Source organism: Lissotriton helveticus, chromosome 1_1 (assembly GCF_964261635.1).
Source record: "Lissotriton helveticus chromosome 1_1, aLisHel1.1, whole genome shotgun sequence".
NCBI lineage: Eukaryota > Metazoa > Chordata > Amphibia > Caudata > Salamandridae > Lissotriton > Lissotriton helveticus.
Window position 1 is genome coordinate 1,448,797,010 of NC_136057.1, and position 17,928 is coordinate 1,448,814,937.

Genomic DNA, 17,928 nt, shown 5'->3' on the forward strand with positions numbered 1-17,928 from the left:
AGAGAGCGTGTTTGAGTGGCATGTTTGTTTTGACAGTTCGCTCTGGTGATTCCATGTCACATGTGTACTGTGAACACATGGTCATCTTTAGTTTTGGTGAGCTCACTTTTAACAGCTCTCTGTTTTTTAGATGTCTTGATCCAATGAAGTAATTGTTGGAAATGTCCTGTGAGCACCCACATATTGTTTACATTTCTTTACACATGATTACGGATAAAAATATATTTTTTAATTCTCCTATACAGTACTTTAACAGCCATACATATACATAGAACATTGTAAAATAAAATAAAAAGTAGGAAAAATGCAGTTTGGGTTCAGCCTAAAGATGTCTGTCTTCATTCACCCTCTGAGATAAGTATATCCCTATTTGAAAAAATACATAATAAATACATTTTGTTTTCAAAATGCCCTGAAAATTATATCCATCTATCAGTGCATATTATCTACAAAGAAGAGTGCTGATATTGATATTTTTTCATTTACAAAACATATCCCCAATAATAAAGCCTTTATTTGTTTATAAAATATATGCTGTGGTTGCTAGGGGAATTCTAGAAGGGCATTCAATGAAGGGAGCCAATTCAACTTCACAGTTGATGCTAGATACTGTGACAGAAGGTCTCGAGAAGTTCTGCTTGTGTGACTTATGGAATTCTGGACGCTCTGTCCTGGGTATCAGAGGTGTATGTGAGTAATTTTAAAGAATTAGATTGAGGATGATTATAAGTGTACATTGAGAAAGGATGGAGACGGACTTTGAGGACAATTGAGGTTAACTGGTGAGTATCTTTGAAGAGAATTTGATATATATATATAGATGCAATGGGAGCTTTGAAAGGATGAACGTTGGAGGCGTCCCTTGAGAATGGTTGGAGATGTCACTTCAGGGGGGTCGGATGTTGGACCTTGAAGAGAATGGTTGTGTTTGTACTTTCAGAGTGGTAGGATGGGTAGCTTGAGGAGGGTATGTGTGGTACCTTGGGATGAATAGAGATTTTCTTTGAAGGTGTATAGCGGAAGGGTTTTAGAAGAGTAGGAGGTGTACCTTTAGGATAGATGGAGGTGTTCTTTGAGGAGGGATAGTGGTGCTTGTTAAAGAGGGCCGGACATTTTGATTGAAAAAGGTAGGAGGTGTATCTTGAGGAGGGATGGAGCACTATTTCGAGGATGGGTTTAAATATACAGTGAGATGGGTTGAAGATGCTTGTTATGGAAGGCTGGTGATGTATTTTGAGTCAGTAAGCTTTCAAAGGATTAAAGCTCTTATTTGGTCTCAGTTTTGGTCAAGCTGTTGAACTAGTTCTGGGCAGCACTATTTCTTAATGCTGCAAGCAATGACGTGTTCTGATAATGTGAAGATGGCTGCTGTCCTAACTTGACACAGGCAGCGCCTTCTCCAATTCCAGGCACGAATGGTGTCCATAGAAGTGGTTTCCAATCCATTTGCTATTGTTACTTTGTGAAATGCAGCTGAAATTGAATTTAGAAACAATATAACAAATTGATCATGAACCACAATTTACAATTTCAGCTCGCCAATGGTAAATGCAAATGTTGGGTTCTCCTTCGGTGCTTTTGGCTTACAGAAATTCTAGCAATGTTGCTAGATGGATTGTCAACCTGTGCCAATGCTGAGAGACCTCACCAAAGTTTTAAGAGTGTGGGCATTCTGTAAGTGGTTGTGCCCATGGTGACTGTCACTGCCATGATTGCTTTACATTTGAGAGTGCGGGCCTTATGGCCGGTGCCCATATTTGGCTCCCTTGCCAGATTACCTGAAGGTTCAAAGGTGCCAGTTGCTGTGCCCACGCTTGGTGCAATTGGCTCTAGGTCCATACTGTAGTGGGTTGAGGGCACTGTGCAGGCTTTGCCGTTGGTAGGGACGTTGACTCTGATGCGCTCTGTAGTGCAGCCTCTCACCCCAGATGTCTAGTGTGCATATCATTGACTCTCTTGCAAATCACCTCACAAGCACTCGTGCACCACCTGTGTATTGGTGCAGTTCAAGCAGCTCACATGGCAGCACCAGTGAAAGGTGCAATGACATCTCTCGGTGACCTGCTGAGATTTGGTCCGATAGCCACGGCCACAGCACAGCAGCTCACAGCCATCAAGGCCAGGTGAGGAGCTGTTACACACACGTCCTGAGGTGCCGCTGGAGCCTGTCTTCCCATTATAGGTGCAGAAATTGGGGGACTTCTCAAAGTACACCAGGTCTTGTGCTGAAGGTGGCTTGTGCGTGGGGTTCTCGGGCTCGAGGTGATGTCCTTGGGCTCGGAATACACGGTTGCTGCCCTTGTTCCCATAGATGACACGGGATGCCCCATCAAAGCGGTCTTTCAGGAAGTCGCCCACTGCCCTGAAGGTGGGGAGTCGCATCCAGCAGGTCCTGAGCGCACAGGACCCGGACATACCGTGGCATTTACATTCTTGCTTCATCTCGGAAAACACTGTCTGAAATAAAGAGTGGGAAAATCATTAGGAATGAGTAAAATAGTACGTCAGCTTTAACATTCTCTCAGTTACCAGTAGTTAATTGTTCGGCCTACTAGATACACCATGGTGAATTCTTCCAGGGGTAGTGTCAGTATTCTATGACCTCAGAAATTTCAGCATCCTACTGCAGTCTATGTTACTGACCCACACTTGGTTTGCCTTTGGTGCCCGGGGTCAAGCCACGACTCAAAGGTCTACGCCAACTGCTTGTCGATGCACACCAAAGCGATTTGTAGCATGGCAGAGAAGGCACAATGCCGATTCTTAGTCCTGATCCCAAGAGAGATCTCGGTCCCCGCTCGGTAAACCAATCCTACGGATGATTGTCATCCCACTCCAAGTCGTCGTTGCCAAAGTCAAAGAAGAAAAGGTCAAAGTGCACTTCAGCTTCTCCAAGTTGGCGCCATACTTCTAGGCCCCACTCTACCTCTCCACCCGTGGAGCCGGTGGCTGGGTCTGCTCCTAGTTTCTGCAAGTTCCCTGGAGCTACCCCATCTCGACTCAAGGAATTCTATGACTCCATGCATTCCATCTTTGGGCTGCTGACTCCCTCTGGCATGCTTTTGGGCCCCACAGAGCCGTAATGTGCCCCTGCCGGGTGACCACTGTGCTGGTGCGCCTCAGACGCCAGCTGAACTCTCTGGAACTGTTCCACTGCGCCAACACCTACACCATTCCCAGTTCTCTCTGCGCATTTCTGGCACTATCAACACCACTTGAAGAGGACCCTATTGTCCTCTCTGACTCCAAGACAATGCTGCTCCACGTCTATACCGATGCTGACTGGACCATGTCAACCTGTCCTGGACTTGCTGCCCTGGGTAGCCCCACCTTCTCAGAGGGGGGATGATAATGAAGAGGGCTATGACCCCCTGGAGGATGTTCCCTACCAGGAGGAAAATTGGATTGAGGAACTTGGCTTTGTCAGTGACCTCAACACCTCACCAGACTCAGGCCCTGTTTCTCCACCAGGCCTCGTCCCTGAGGAAGGAGCGTCAATCACCACGGTAATGCGCAGGGCAGTGGAGGTCCTTCACCTACAGCTTCCCCCAATCAAGGTCAACACCAATTTCTTGATAGAGGTGCTTCAACCAGGGGTAAGCACTGCGGAGTCCCTATTCCCATTTAATGAGGCCCTCACTAAGGTTCCCATGGTGGCCTGGGCTAAACCCTGCTCGGAATACATTGCACATGATGATTGCCCGTTACTACCACCCTGCCCCCCCGGAGGCCTGGTCTTCCTCACCCAACATCCCTCTCTCAAGAGCCTGGTGGTACAGGCCTCGACAGCCACATTTCACTGGAGTGCATTCCCTACCAGGGAATCAAAGAGGCTGGATACCTTTGAGAAGAGTTTTTTCTCTTCCCCAAGCCTGATATTGTAATTGGTGAACACCACATGCCTTCTGGGCTGATATACCCATGCATTGTGGGACTTGGTTGCACAGCTGCTGCGCATGCTTTCGGAAGAGGGCCGGGCTATCTTGAACCAAGCACTGGTAGAATGCGGGGATGCAGCAAAGTTCACCAATCAGGGCGTACTAAACACCATTAGCACCAATCATCTCAATGGTGGCACTTTGCCACCATGCCTGGCTGAGGTCGATGGGGTATTCAGGAGATGTATTCTATGTTCAACAAAGAGGGAGGAACCCTACTATTGTGACAATAGGGACTGGGTAAGTCAAGTGAAAAAGTAAACAACGTCCTAATACCTAATGTCTGGAATATTAATAAGTGAGGGGCACACAATCAAGGTAAAAACATATGTTCACCACACGGTTAACAGAATATATTGCAAATGTCATTTACAAAAATATATCAATTAAAAATTAAAAAGGTCAAACCAACAACTGATCATAATAATAAGCAATTATTATGATCAGTTGTTGGTTTGACCTTTTTAATTTTTAATTGATATATTTTTGTAAATGACATTTGCAATATATTCTGTTAACTGTGTGGTGAACATATGTTTTTACCTTGATTGTGTGCCCCTCACTTATTAATATTCCAGACATTAGGTATTAGGGACGTTGTTTACGTATTCAGGAGATGTCCAATCTTCCCTCATAAACATGGTCTTTGACGGCTCCTGCATATTTGGCGATAAGGCGCACACAGCACTCAAGCTCTTAAAGGAGAGTTGAATCACTGCCAGATCCAGAAGCCTCTCGCTAGGTTCTTGATAACAAGACTTCTTTACACCCCTTCTGTGAGTCCACAATTTCATCTTTACACCCAGCCCAGCAGGTTTCTCATTCCTTTTGTAGCCAGGGACATGGTTCGCACAGAGGACCTGGAACTTACACCCAGCACACTGTCCAATCAACAGCGTCTCTTGCTACCTTAGGCTCCAAACCTCTTTAGTGGGCCCTAAAAACAAAAATATCCATCTCATTGGCAGGATCAAGCACCACCTTCCCCAATTGCAAGCGGTAACCTCATTCAAGTGGGTGTTCCAAATCAGAAAGTGGGGGAAGTTTTGGGAAACTCTGCCATCCTTGCCGCCATCCACAGAACGGTTGACAGAACACCATCTCTTGTTCCGTCAGGAAGTGCAGGCTTTGCTGGCCAAAGGAGCAATCAAGAGGGTGCCAGCATCAGGAGTAGGACGTCGTTGTTATTCCCACTACTTTCTTGTGCCGAAAAAGGACAGAGGCCCTATACTAGATCTTCGCCCTTTCAATGCCTATCCACAGAAAGAGAAATTCAAGATGCTCACCTTGGCTCAGGTTCTGTCTGCCCTGGAGACTGAATGGTAGCGTTGGACCTTCAGAATGCCCTTCAGTATTTACACATTCCTGTCCTGCAGTCCCACATGTGTTTTCTGCGGTTCACTATATGCCAAGTGCATTTCCAGTTTCCTGTGCTCTCCTTTGGCCTCACCAGTTCGCAAAAGTGACGGCAGTGGTTGCAGCACATCTACGGAGGTTAGGGGTCTCACCCTTCACCTCCCTTGACAGCTGGCTTTAGTCAACAGGCGATGAAATAGGGAAAATTAAATAAATAAATAATTCTGATTCCGTCGTCTGTCCACATCACCCCCGCTCCGCCCCACCACACGTTTCTGCACAGACCGCTGCTGGCTGACAGTGGTGACCAATACATCACTTCTGGGTTGGGGTGGCCACCTGGGAGAGATAAGATCAGAGGACTCTGGTCTTCAGTGGAATCTCAGCTCCATCTTAGCCTTCTGAAGCTGAGGGCTGTCTGCTTCACATTTAAAGCCTTTCTCCCATCACTCAAGGGAAGGCTGGTTCAGGTGTTCATGGACAACACCAAAGCCATGAGGTATTGCAACAAACAGGGTGGAGTGCGGTTGTGGACCTTGTGTTAGGAGGCTCTACCACTGTCGATTTAGCTGGAGGGCCAGGACATTTTCCTGGTCGTGCAGCACCTGGTGGGATCTCTGAACGCCAGGACAGATGAACTCAGCTGTCGATGCCTTGCGGATCATGAATGGCATCTACATCCAGAGGTGGAGCAAGGTCTCTTCCGAGAATGAAAAATACCATGGCTCGATCTATTTTCCCCTGCTGCGAACACGCAATGTCAGCACTTCGGAGCGTTGGAGTTTCCAGAGTGGCTCTCGCTCAGAGATGCATTTCACTTAAACTGTAACCCAAGACTCCTGTACTCCTTTCTGATGTGTGTCATCACACAGCTCCTGCCCTGGGTTCTCATGAAGATTGGGTCTAACCAAGCCCAATACATCTTAGTGGCTTCGGACTGGGCAAGTAGAGTTTGGTATCCCATGAGCATCTGTCTTCAGATCTGGATGCCCTTTTGAGAGGGCCATCTGTCACAACAGCAGGGCAGAATCCTGCACCCGGACGTAGGCATACCTCACTTCCATGTTTGTAGATTGAGTAGTGACAGTTGAATGCCATTTATCTTTCTCCAGAGATTTCTGATGACATCTTGGCAGTCAGGAGTTCCTCAACAAAAACTATATATACCTGCCATTGTGCCAAATTTGTGGCTTGGTGTTCCTTACGACCTTTTGATCCACTTTGTGCCTCCTTGTCAGAGGTTTGTTTGTTGTGCTGTTGTTATCCCGGCAAAGCCTTGGCTTGAGCACTGTTACAGGTTATCTTTTTGCTATCTCTGCTTTTTTGTGGTTGCCCGGTCAGTCCTCACTATTTAAGTCACCTGTTGTGACACATTCTCTTACGGGCTAACAACATTAGTTCCATCCCACCCCTTTTATTATGCCCCAATAGGATCTCAATTTGGCCCTGACGCTTCTTATGGGCTACTCGTTTGAGCCCTTACACAGCTGTCATCTTAGAGTTCTGACTCTTAAGATGGTCTTCTTAGTATCCTTTACATTGCCAGGAGGGTCAATGAGCTTCAAGCTGTGACCCGGACAGACAGGTTCTTCAGACTCATGCCTCCTTCCTACCAACGATGATTACTCTGTTCAACTTCAGCCAAAACATCATGGTGCCAACATTTTTAATTCCACCTCATCCATCCAAGGAAGAGAAGAGGCCCCACCATCTGGATCCATAAGGAGCGCTGTCTTTTTACATTGATCATACCAAAGACCACCGGGTAGATGATCAGCTCTTTATTAGATTTAAAGGAGCAGAAGAAAGAAGGGCTGTGCAGAAGAGAATCATTTCTCGATAAATTGTACTTTACATCAAGATCTGCTATGCACTACCTAAGAAGCAGAATTCTGAAGGCTTGCGGGTCCATTTCTCCCGGGCCAAAGCTGCTACAACTGCGGAGTATCTGTTGTCCTGGACATCTGCCAGGCTGCTACATGGGTGTCACACCATATGTTCACAAAGCACTTCTGTTTGAACAGTCAGGTCTGTCGAGCGGGGCATTTTGCCTGTTGGGTCCTCCAGGGTTTCCTGGTTTGAGCCAGTTCCCAGAACCACCTCAGGGGAGGTGTTGCTTGGGTATCTATTCTAAGTTCAGGAATCTGTGGTAAGAAGTCTTTATCAGAAGAACAAGTTACTTACCTTGGGTAATGCTTTTTCTGGTAGACTCTGTCTAATCATAGATTCCACACTGGTCCTCCCTAATCTGAGAAATGACTCTTCACCCAAAAGCTCCTACTAGAGTCTACACACTGATTACACATCATTCAGTTGTGGCTCCATGTTTTTTGGTGCAGAAATAGTCATAAAAGAAACTGATGTCAGTGCGCTGGGATGGCACATATATAGGTGGCACGTCTCTTCTGACGTGGATGACTTTGACAAGAGAGCACCTCGGCACCACCTACCAGCACACAGAGGTACTGCTCAAGATTTTCCAAATCCAGTCTGATGCCTGAGAAATATTCTAAGGTGAGGAATCTGTGGTTAGATAGAGTCTTTACCAGAAAAAGCTTTACCAAAGGTAAGGTGCTTGTTTATTATTAACTAAAACTCCTAAGATCAATTAGGAGATTGATCCCAGCCAATTCCAACTAAGGACTTCAACAAGTCTTCCAAGCCCTGGTTATCTCCTGAATTTAATTTGGAATATCTACTCACTGGACTCACGGCAAGCAGGAAAGCCCCTTAATGCAGCTTTTAATGCAGCTGCAGGAATGGTTCCAGATAATAGAAAATATATCACATTACAACTGCACTGATCCAACTTTAAATGTTCCCCTTGCAGGCATGTTGCATTTTCAAATAAGCCTGTGAAATCTTCAAAGCTCTGAAGTTAAACACTCCATAGTATTTCAATGTAAACATTATCCTAACAGGAACAAGTAGACCTCTTCACAGCACAAACATGCTCCACCTACAAACACAACGGTATGAAAAAGAAAGAGTTCAAAACAACTATATTGCTTCTCGTGTTTTGCTACACACATTTGGAAAACCTACCCTTGGAGAGAAGATGGGACCCGAGCCTTGCGTCTTTCAAAACCCACCTGAAAGCCTATTTACTTCTTAACAACATGAGACAAACTGAAATATTCTCAAGAAATGTGTAAATCACTCTCTAACATCTTTTGGGATATTGTCAATGCTACAGGAAAACACAAGTAAAAAAAGATATCAGCCACTCTCTATGGTTTTGCTGAATACACCGGCCTTCCTTTGTGGGCTTGTGTGAAGGAGTCTGCCTAGGAGGAGTTAGATTCCAAACCCCATTTTTCCTTACCTTCCCATGTAGCACACATGCAGCTTTAAAATTCTATTTAAGAGACTTTTCTTCGAGTCAATCATAGTATATCAGAGTTCATTCCAACTTATTGTTACACTTTTTCATGAAGAGCAACTAGAAAAATAAATCTATAAAAGGGAGACTACCAACGCGAAATTTGATGCAGTTAAGCCATATCCAATCAGAGGAAAGGAGGCTTATTTTTCCTAGGGCCGAAACTGATTTACACACATTTGTTTTAGTAATGCATGCTGAATTATCTGGCTTCAATTACTCATAGCCATGGGGTTGATTGTTTCTGTGTTTAGCACTTCCACTATCACCAATGTAAGGGCTCCAATTGTCCTAACATTATTGTAAATTATAAAGGGTGTACTTTATTTTATATATGGGATAAAGTATCCACTGATGTACATTATAAGGATACTGCAAGGACCGAGGAGTACACCAGCCCTATAGAAGAATGCTTAAATTAAGTCCAGCTATTTCATGTGAAAGAGATCATATGGTAGCAATTTGTAAAGAATAACATTTGGAATCTGGAGTGCAAAATTAAACACACCAAGATGCAGTTGCTAGTTTGTTGCAAAAATATTAGAATCCGTTTAATGTCAGTCAGATTTAAAAAATGCTGTAGATCCGAATGCATAGAAACATGCAGAGCGTTTCTGTCTTTCCTGTAATGAACCATAGCATGCAAAAAAAACATGTTGCCATAAATATCTTCTTTCTACTGAGTACTGATCTCTGTTCATTTTAGAAAAAACAGATCAGGAGAAAGAAAAGCCATGTCTCATTTCCTTGTTTAAACTACAGCTGCAGTTAAGCTTTGTGACTTGCTTTTCACACTGGCTGGTGGGTCATGTAGCAGACATTATGACGTTACAACTAAACTGTAATAATGTATTACAGTTGAGCAACTGCATCAGTTTGGTATTACAGGTGATTAGAGATGTCACAACTCTACAGTAATAAAGACATTAGAGATGGACTTTTATGCAGAGATTGTAGTCTCCCATGTATTATAATAATATGCTCTCTGTGGGTTCATTTGTTACTGTAGGAAGGCTCTCTCAGCCCATCCTCACCTGCCCTTTCTTCTCTTTTAGCTTTTTCTCACAAGGTCCTAGGTGAACAACCTTTACAACGCAACTTTTACCACGCAGTGCCTTTACGGCATAACTTTTACAACGCAAACCATTACAACACATTGCGCTGGGGGGCGCTCTAGGATAGGGAATAGGTTTAATGTACTATCCAACACCTTCCCTACTATCCACGGGGACTGGAGTTGGAATAGTAAATTAAACTATTCACTATCCAGCGCCCAAAAGCATTATGCCTTGTAAAGGTATTCATTGTAAATACCGCGTTGTAAAGGCATGCGATGTATAAGTATGCGTTGTAACGTCATACATCCCCTACCTCTTACTTTATATCACCCATGTATAGATCATCATCTGTCCCGCTGCTTACATCTCCCACTTGCTGTCAAGTGGGAGATGACAGTGCTTTCCCATTAGGTCCTTTTCCATCAGTGGCTTTCTCCTTCAGCCTGCTCTGTGCTGGCCACGATCACACAGGTGAGCATTGCTAGCCGGCTTACCATTCTTCCAGCCTCGTTGTTGTGCCGGTTCATCAGGTAGCGCAGATCCCGTCCCCTCTCGCTGGAGTCCACAAATTCGCGGCCGAAGACCCTTCCAAAGTCAATGTTGTCACTGCAGCCCCCCCAGTGCCAGTCGGCCCCCCCTGGCCCCCTCCTTCTGTAGTCACAGGTGCAGGATTCTATGGAGCCCTCAGAGCAGGATCTGGCCACAGAGTGCGTCACGCCGGCGCTAGTGATTGCGAAGATGAAGGCGGTTTCCCGGCAGCCTGAAAGAGGTGAAAAACAAATTAATTGAGACGTTAGTGCTTGTAAGCAGGAAGGGGCCACCAAGCAAGCTCGGGGTCCCAAAGACAACTCAATAATGACCAGAGACCATTACAGATTTTTTTTAGAAATATTTCTCAGGCTGTATTTATTCTAAACAAGATTGGATCTGTAAAAACTCACACTCTTCATAAACAATACCATATCTACATTATATATCTATCTATCTATCTATCTCTCTCTCTCTCTATATATATATATATATATATATATATATATATATATATATATATATATATACATATATATTTGTCACTTGTTAAAATCTTGATATGAAACAGAAAAGCTATACAAAAACATTCCTAAGGCAAACCCCCTTTGTGTCAAAATTGGACTCATGATTGAGCACCACCCCTTTGACACCATTTAATTGGTGGCCACACCCTCTGCCCTCATCAGGACAGTCATGGCCCGCCTTACCCCAGACCTCTGGGGCAGAACACCCCACCTGCACGAGCTCCTGCCATGCAGCCATTCAAAACTAAAAACGGTTACCATTCAGCTAACTCCCTCCTTCTGTTGGATCCGTCCCTAACGTCAGCACACCCCAAGTATACGCCTTCATTTGCTCACCAGCCCACACCAGTGCATTCTCTGAGTACTAGGACACACATGTGTCTCCAATGTACCTCAGCCCTGACCTGCCTGCAGCATTCTTTAGATGTTAAGATGCATGTCATAACTACCAATGTGTTTCAGCGCTGTCCTGCCAAGAACTGAGGTCCAGACGGCATCCGCCAAGTCACCTAAGTCCTGACCTGTAGCACCTTCGCTATGCATTGAGACCCACCCTCATATCTAATGGTTAACTCTGTCCGGATCTGCAGCACCTCCAAAGTACTGATACTCACATGCATCTGCCGTTGCCCTTCTGCCAATGCACCCGCAGCAACTTATGCTAATTATAGAGACTCCCTTCATCTCTGCAATGCACCCCTGCAGAGTATGGAGACCCATGTACTTCCACAATACCCCTCACTACTGATCTTCTCATCCTCTGCTGAGTATGGAGGCTCTTTGTCTTCTCTGCCAAGGCAACTCAGAAGTGATCTGCTGCATCCTTCACTACCCATTGAGGCTCATAAATATATCTGCCACTGCACCCTTCCTCATCTATTCCAGTGCACCCCTGTCCTGACCTGCAGGATCTTCTGCTATGGAAACCCAACCTCATCTTTGCCAGTGCACCTCTCTTCGTATCTTCAGCATGTTCTATGCCCTCAGCCATGACCAGCAGCATCCTCTATTATGTATGGAAACCAACAGCCATCTCTGGCAATGCACTCTGACCCTAACATGCAGCATCCTCTGGTAAGTATAGAGACCCACAAGTTGTTTCCAAAGTTTCTTAGTGCTAACCTGTAGCATCCTCAAAGTATTAAGACCAATACACCATGCTGCCAATGCGCTTCAGACATGGCCTGCAGCATCCTCTTAATACTGAGACCATCAGATAGCTCTCTGCCAATGCACCTCTGATCCAGCAGGCTGCATAATATTCTAAGTACACAACCTGCTCTCATCTCTGCCAATCCAACTCTGTCCTGTTCTGTCTGGCTTTAAACACTAGGGGGGTCTTGTCCGTACGTGACCAGGAAGGACAATTAAACTTTGCAAATAGAAGGAGACCTGGTCCCGAATTCATTAATCTGCTCTTTATTTTTTGGCAGACTCAGTACCTCGATTAATTAATTCTGAGGCACCGATGCATTGGTCATATACGTTACTTCCATATAAATTTCGAGAAGTTACATTTTAAGGCATGTCAAATTCAAAAAACACCAAATTGCAAATTTACTAAACAAAATCAAATCATAAGCAATATAATTTGAACATTCGATACTGTGACGAACATCAGAATCAATTATAATTGGTTATAGATCATTAACATCATTACATACATAAGTACACCAGAACTTTAAACATAAATAGTCCTATTCATAATTCATTCATACATTTTTAGGACCATTCCCTCGCCAGGCTATTCGTACTCTTGCTTAAACTGGGTCTGCTCAATATAGACAGTGTTGAGTAATATGCCTTTAGTGGGTATATGGAATAAATTCCATGAAGATGCCGACGCGTTTCCAAACCCTTTCTATATTTCAGGGTTTTTCTTCAGGGCAATACTGGGTACCTAACAATAAATAAAAAATGATCTATTTAGTGTCACCTCCTATTTTCTCTTAATTTATTATGGTTTCGCTGTTCTGTCTGGCAGCATTCTCTTCTAAGTGTCCAGGCCTGCACACATCTCAGGGAATGTGCTTCAGTATTTACATGTAGCATCCTGTACTAAATATCAAGACCCATGACCATCTCTTCAAATGCACCTCAGTCCTGATCCACTCAATCCTGCTTTTCCAGTTCTGAGACTCACACACATCTCAGCTAATTTACTTACAGGCTTATTTAGAATTTGTTGCTAAGGGTGCCTTATCACAAAGATGATGGAGTACCCCGTCTGCCAAACTTGCAGTTCTCGTACTCTATTTAGAGTTGGAGGAACCACTGTGTTTCTGCCTGTGGTGCTGCTGCTGACTTCACAGATGAAAGCCTTTGAACGACAGCCCAGCGGACATTGGGTCGTTGGTCAGTGAACGTCAGACTATTGCCTTATTGAGGATAGACAGCATTTTTTCTTGTTTGATACCAACAGGGAAGCAAAGCAGTTCCTAACAGGAAGTTGGAATAATGACCCCAGGCTGTGAGAAACAACTCCTATCGAGTCATGGCCACAATCATTTTGTTTTCCAACAAAAAACAAACGCTCACTTTTGGGATTTCCTTTTGATAAACAATAAAGTATGGCAGTGAATGACAAGATTCTTGTTTCAAAAATATCGAGTTGCATGAATACCCTGTCAACACTACAGAGGATCAGAATATAGAAGGTATGAAAATCGTTCTTTTATGTATATAATATTGTTTTAAAATAGTGTATAAAATATTGTTTACTTTAAGAAAGTTTTAATGAATACTGGTTTTTAATTAAGTAATATATATATTTGTTATTATGTTCATTTTAGGCCCTAGTGGTATTAATATAATTGTTTTACATTTGTTGTGTAGTTTGTAATTTGTAATGTCTAATTACAATTTTATATATTCAATTAGTCCTGTATTATTTAATAATGGGTGATTGGGTTTGTATGGGAATTGGTTGAGAAGTTATTTAAATTATACATTTTTTATTTGTTATGTTAATTATATATCTCATTGGTAATTAATAATGTAAAATGAATTGTTTGTTATTTTAATTATTTAAATTATTTTGTGATTTTTAATGTAGATTTTATTTTTCTATAGTTTCATTACTAATTTATACTTTAGTACTGGGTTGTTGGGTTTGTAGGGGAATAGGGTGGCAAGTTATGTAATTAGTAATTAATTATGAAAATTATTTAACTGATTATTTGTTGTATAAATCATTTGTTGTCTTTTATTTAATTGGTAATTTATTGATAGGTGATTGGTAAACTTTGTAAAATTTGTTTTTATTGTTTAATGTTGGTTTTAATTGTATTTGTTTAATTTAATGACTATTTTACCTGTCCACTGAGTCAAGTTTGTAATGCCAGCTAGATTTGCAGTCCCATTTTGTACCTATGAACCAATTAAATGTTTATTAGCTAATATGCTAAGTTCGTAACCTCGGCCAGATCTGCATCCAGCACATATGAATTTATTAATTGTCTCCTGATTGCAATAAACTCTGTTTCTAATTTTTTGTTTTTATCCCCATGTATTGTCAATTTCTGGTATTTAATTGTATTGACTCAGCACATGAAATTTGGGCTAATAGTTTTATTAATTTACAGCTTAATTTTAATTTGCATTTTATCCTGACCTGCACTGTAATTGTACTTGTATCTCATGGTTCGTAGTATGCATTATATGACGTTTTTTATCTAAGTACTTTTATGCATTTAATCAAATGCGAAATAAAGCTTTGAATTGATTGACTATTTTATTGTTGCACTATTTACTATTTTATTGTTATTACTCTTTTATTTTAAAATAAAATTGGGATGGAAGTTGTGCCTTCTTTGATTATTAGGGAAGGAAGTGAATTTATTTAATTTTTTTTGTTGATTTTTGTTTGTTAAATTTTGTATTATTAAATGGTATTTATTTATAAAGCATATATTTCTTATTTTGAATATATTTTAATAAGTGTATGTTGTGTACCCTAATCTTTTTTTATTATTAGGAATTGGGATGGTATATCTAACATTTCCTAACTACAACATTTTACCTTCTTTTGGTTATTCTGGAGTTGGAATAGTAAATCTAACCCCTACAAAGTTGAAGATGTTCCCTGATGTTGCTTAGATTGGAGTGTAAATAAAAAACGTAACCCCTATAGAACACAACACTTTCTCTATTGTTTCTTAGATTTTGTGGGATTAGTAAATTAAATGTCTCAAATTCCAATACTTTCCCTGCGGTTGATTAGATAGAAGTGGGAATAATAAGTCTAACCCCTTCAAAGTCCAACACTTTTTCTACTGTTGCTTATATTGTAGTGGAAATAATCAATCTAACCCTACTAAAGTCCAACACTTTTCCTATTGTTGCTTAGGTTTGATTTGAGTGGGATTCATAAATCTAACCTCTCCAAAGGCCAACACCTTCCCTGCTTTTGCCTATGTTGAAGTGGGAATAGAAAATGTAACCCCTCCAAACTAGAAAACGTGTCCTACTGTTGCTTAAATGGGAGTGGAAATAATAAATATAACCCCACGAAAGTCCTACACTTTCCGTACTGTTACTTATATTGGGAGTGGGAATAGTAAATCTAAGCCCTGCAAAGTCTAACATTTTCTTGGCTTTTGCTTATGTTGGAGTGGGAATAAAAAATCTGCTCCCTCCAAAGTCCAGCACTTTTCACACTGTTGCTTAGATTAATTGTGGAAATATTAAAACCAACCTCACCAAAGTCCAACACTTTTCCTATTGTTATTAGGATTTGAGTGGCATTCGAAAACCTTTTGCTAGTGTTATTTATGTTTTTGATTGTTGTTATTTTTTTAAGTTTAAAAAAAAATCTTTAATAATTATATTATTTAGAAAAATATTAGCAATTTTCTTTATATTTTATTTTTAGTTTACTTTGAATAAGTGTTTTTATTTGGTAATTTAAAAATTATTGGTAATAATATTAGTGTCATTGTTTTTAAATTATTTAAATATTGTTTTTATATATATATGTGTGTATATATATGTATATATATATATATATATACATTCATTTTTGACAGATTACACTACAAACAGGTTCAAGGATCGGCCATGGGTACTTGCTTCTCCCCCAGCTATGCGAATCTACATATGGGCTGGTGGGAGGAGCAGGTACTATGGGCACTATACCCACAAATTATGACCAACAGTGTGATCATATATAAAAGATTCATTGATGACATTTTCATTTTGTGGGAGGGAAGTGTGGAGAGTGCGATGGAATTTGCTGAAAGCTTAAATGAAAATGCTTTGAATTTGAAGTTTACCTGCAGCACTAGCAAAGAAAGTATTCAGTTTTTAGACCTAGAACTGTATGTTGAACATGATAAAATTCAAACCCGTACATACCGTAAGCCAACAGCAGGTAATGCAATTTTGCACGCCCATAGCTTTCACCCCACGCCACTAAAACAATCAATCCCCTATGCAGAATGTCTAAGAATGACACGTAATTGTAGCACAAATGAGGGATTAAAGGAAGCCAAACAGAACCTGTTCTCTAGACTACTGCAAAGGGGATACACGGCCAAAACGTGCAAGAGTGCAGAAGCTAAGTGTAATAAAAAGACCCGGAATGAATTGTTGTTCCCAAAGGTAACGGAGAAATTGCATGGCAAACAAGAGAGGCAACCACCTAGGTTGATAACAGGATTCAACCGGTACCATGCTAATCTCCGCAAAATCCTAACTAGGCACTGGCCGCTTGTCCGCAATGACCCTACAATAGGTCAGATGGTGGGCAAAACACCCCTAGTAACATTCAGAAAAGCCAAGTCGATGCGTAGTGAATTAGTCTGTAATGCCCCTGCTGTAAAATCCAAAAAACCAAGGGACTGGTTTCAATCACAGAAAGGATTCAGAAAATGCAGCAAGTGCAAAGCCTGCAACCATGGTAAAAACACTGCAAATGTGGATGTACCTTTCAGAAGCTTCCCTTACAAAATTAGGGAAGCCTACACATGTAAAACTGAGTATGCAGTATACGTGCTCACCTGTGAATGTGTTAAAAGATATGTGGGATCAACTATCCACCCTGCTCACGTAAGAATTTTGCAGCACTTACGTGCAATAGCAAATGAAGATCCAGCTTACCCAGTAGCTAGACACATCCACGAGAACCATGGTGGCAATGCAACAGGACTTACGTATTTTGTCATTGACAGCATACCCAGAAATGTCAGAGGCGGAAATCGCAAATTAGCTTTACGCCGCCTGGAGTCTAGGTACATTATTCTCCTAAACTCCAAAATCCCGTCAGGTTTAAACGCGGATGAGGCTTTAAGTGTCCATATTTAAATGGTTAATTGATATGTTCTTCCTTCCTTCCCTTCCCCCAGTACCACTCATAACCATCTGATGCTCCAAGCATTATACACTCACGATTTATACTGTACATGTTAACAGTTCCAGTGAAGTTACACACTTTACGGTACCACACCCAACAGCCTCCCGCCATTATACTTTTGCATATCCCCTTGTTTGAAACAGCACGGCTCCGGTAAATCCCAGTAATAACCACCCCCCTCCCTGTTAGGGCATGCACTCCCTACGGTCTCACTTTGGGTCCTATGAAACACCTCGTTGGTAAACCGTTATAGGCACTTGCCGGGTTCTACTTCAATATAGTGAGTGATTCGCTATGACGGCTTTAAGCACTGAAAAGTGAGAATATACTGGCCGTATTTCAAGCGATCATACCAGCAGACACGATGACACAGATCAAACACTCACCTCGAGCACACGTGTCATGGAAAGTTTCAGCGGAATGGTTAGTAACACACTAATCACCGGCTTCCTAAACCAGGGAAACCTTTGTGTCAGGAGCGCAACTTTGCGCCTCCAATTACAGAGCGACACATGTCAAATTGTGAGCACAGGTTAACATGGGTGGATTGGATAGGCACATGCCGAGACTCATGGGATTAGTATGCCGAAACGAAAAACTATAAAAAACAGACTCAGTCTATGAGGTATAACGTGAATAATGACATTTTTTAAGGGGCAATATCAATTGTGTTTATTTGGTTAAATTGTGTATTTAAAAAAAAAAAAAAGAAAAAAAAATTTGGCAATGGGAAGTTTTATTATAATTTATTATAATTTGTAAAGTAAAAGTGGTTGTCTTAATAAAT

The 17,928-nt window shown here is 41.9% G+C and overlaps 1 protein-coding gene across 1 annotated transcript in view; it reads right to left on the reverse strand.

Moving 5' to 3' along the window:
• Positions 1 to 240: 240 nt before the first annotated feature.
• The window catches only part of WNT1 (Wnt family member 1), an 84,107-nt gene continuing 66,419 nt past the window's right edge, over positions 241 to 17,928 (reverse strand). The window contains exons 3-4 of the mRNA XM_078658254.1: positions 10,229 to 10,494; positions 241 to 2,457 (exon numbers count right to left, since the gene is read on the reverse strand). Of these exons, the coding sequence (XP_078514380.1) occupies positions 1,969 to 2,457; positions 10,229 to 10,494 (755 nt within the window). The 3' untranslated portion in view covers positions 241 to 1,968. The remainder of the gene's footprint in view (positions 2,458 to 10,228; positions 10,495 to 17,928) is intronic.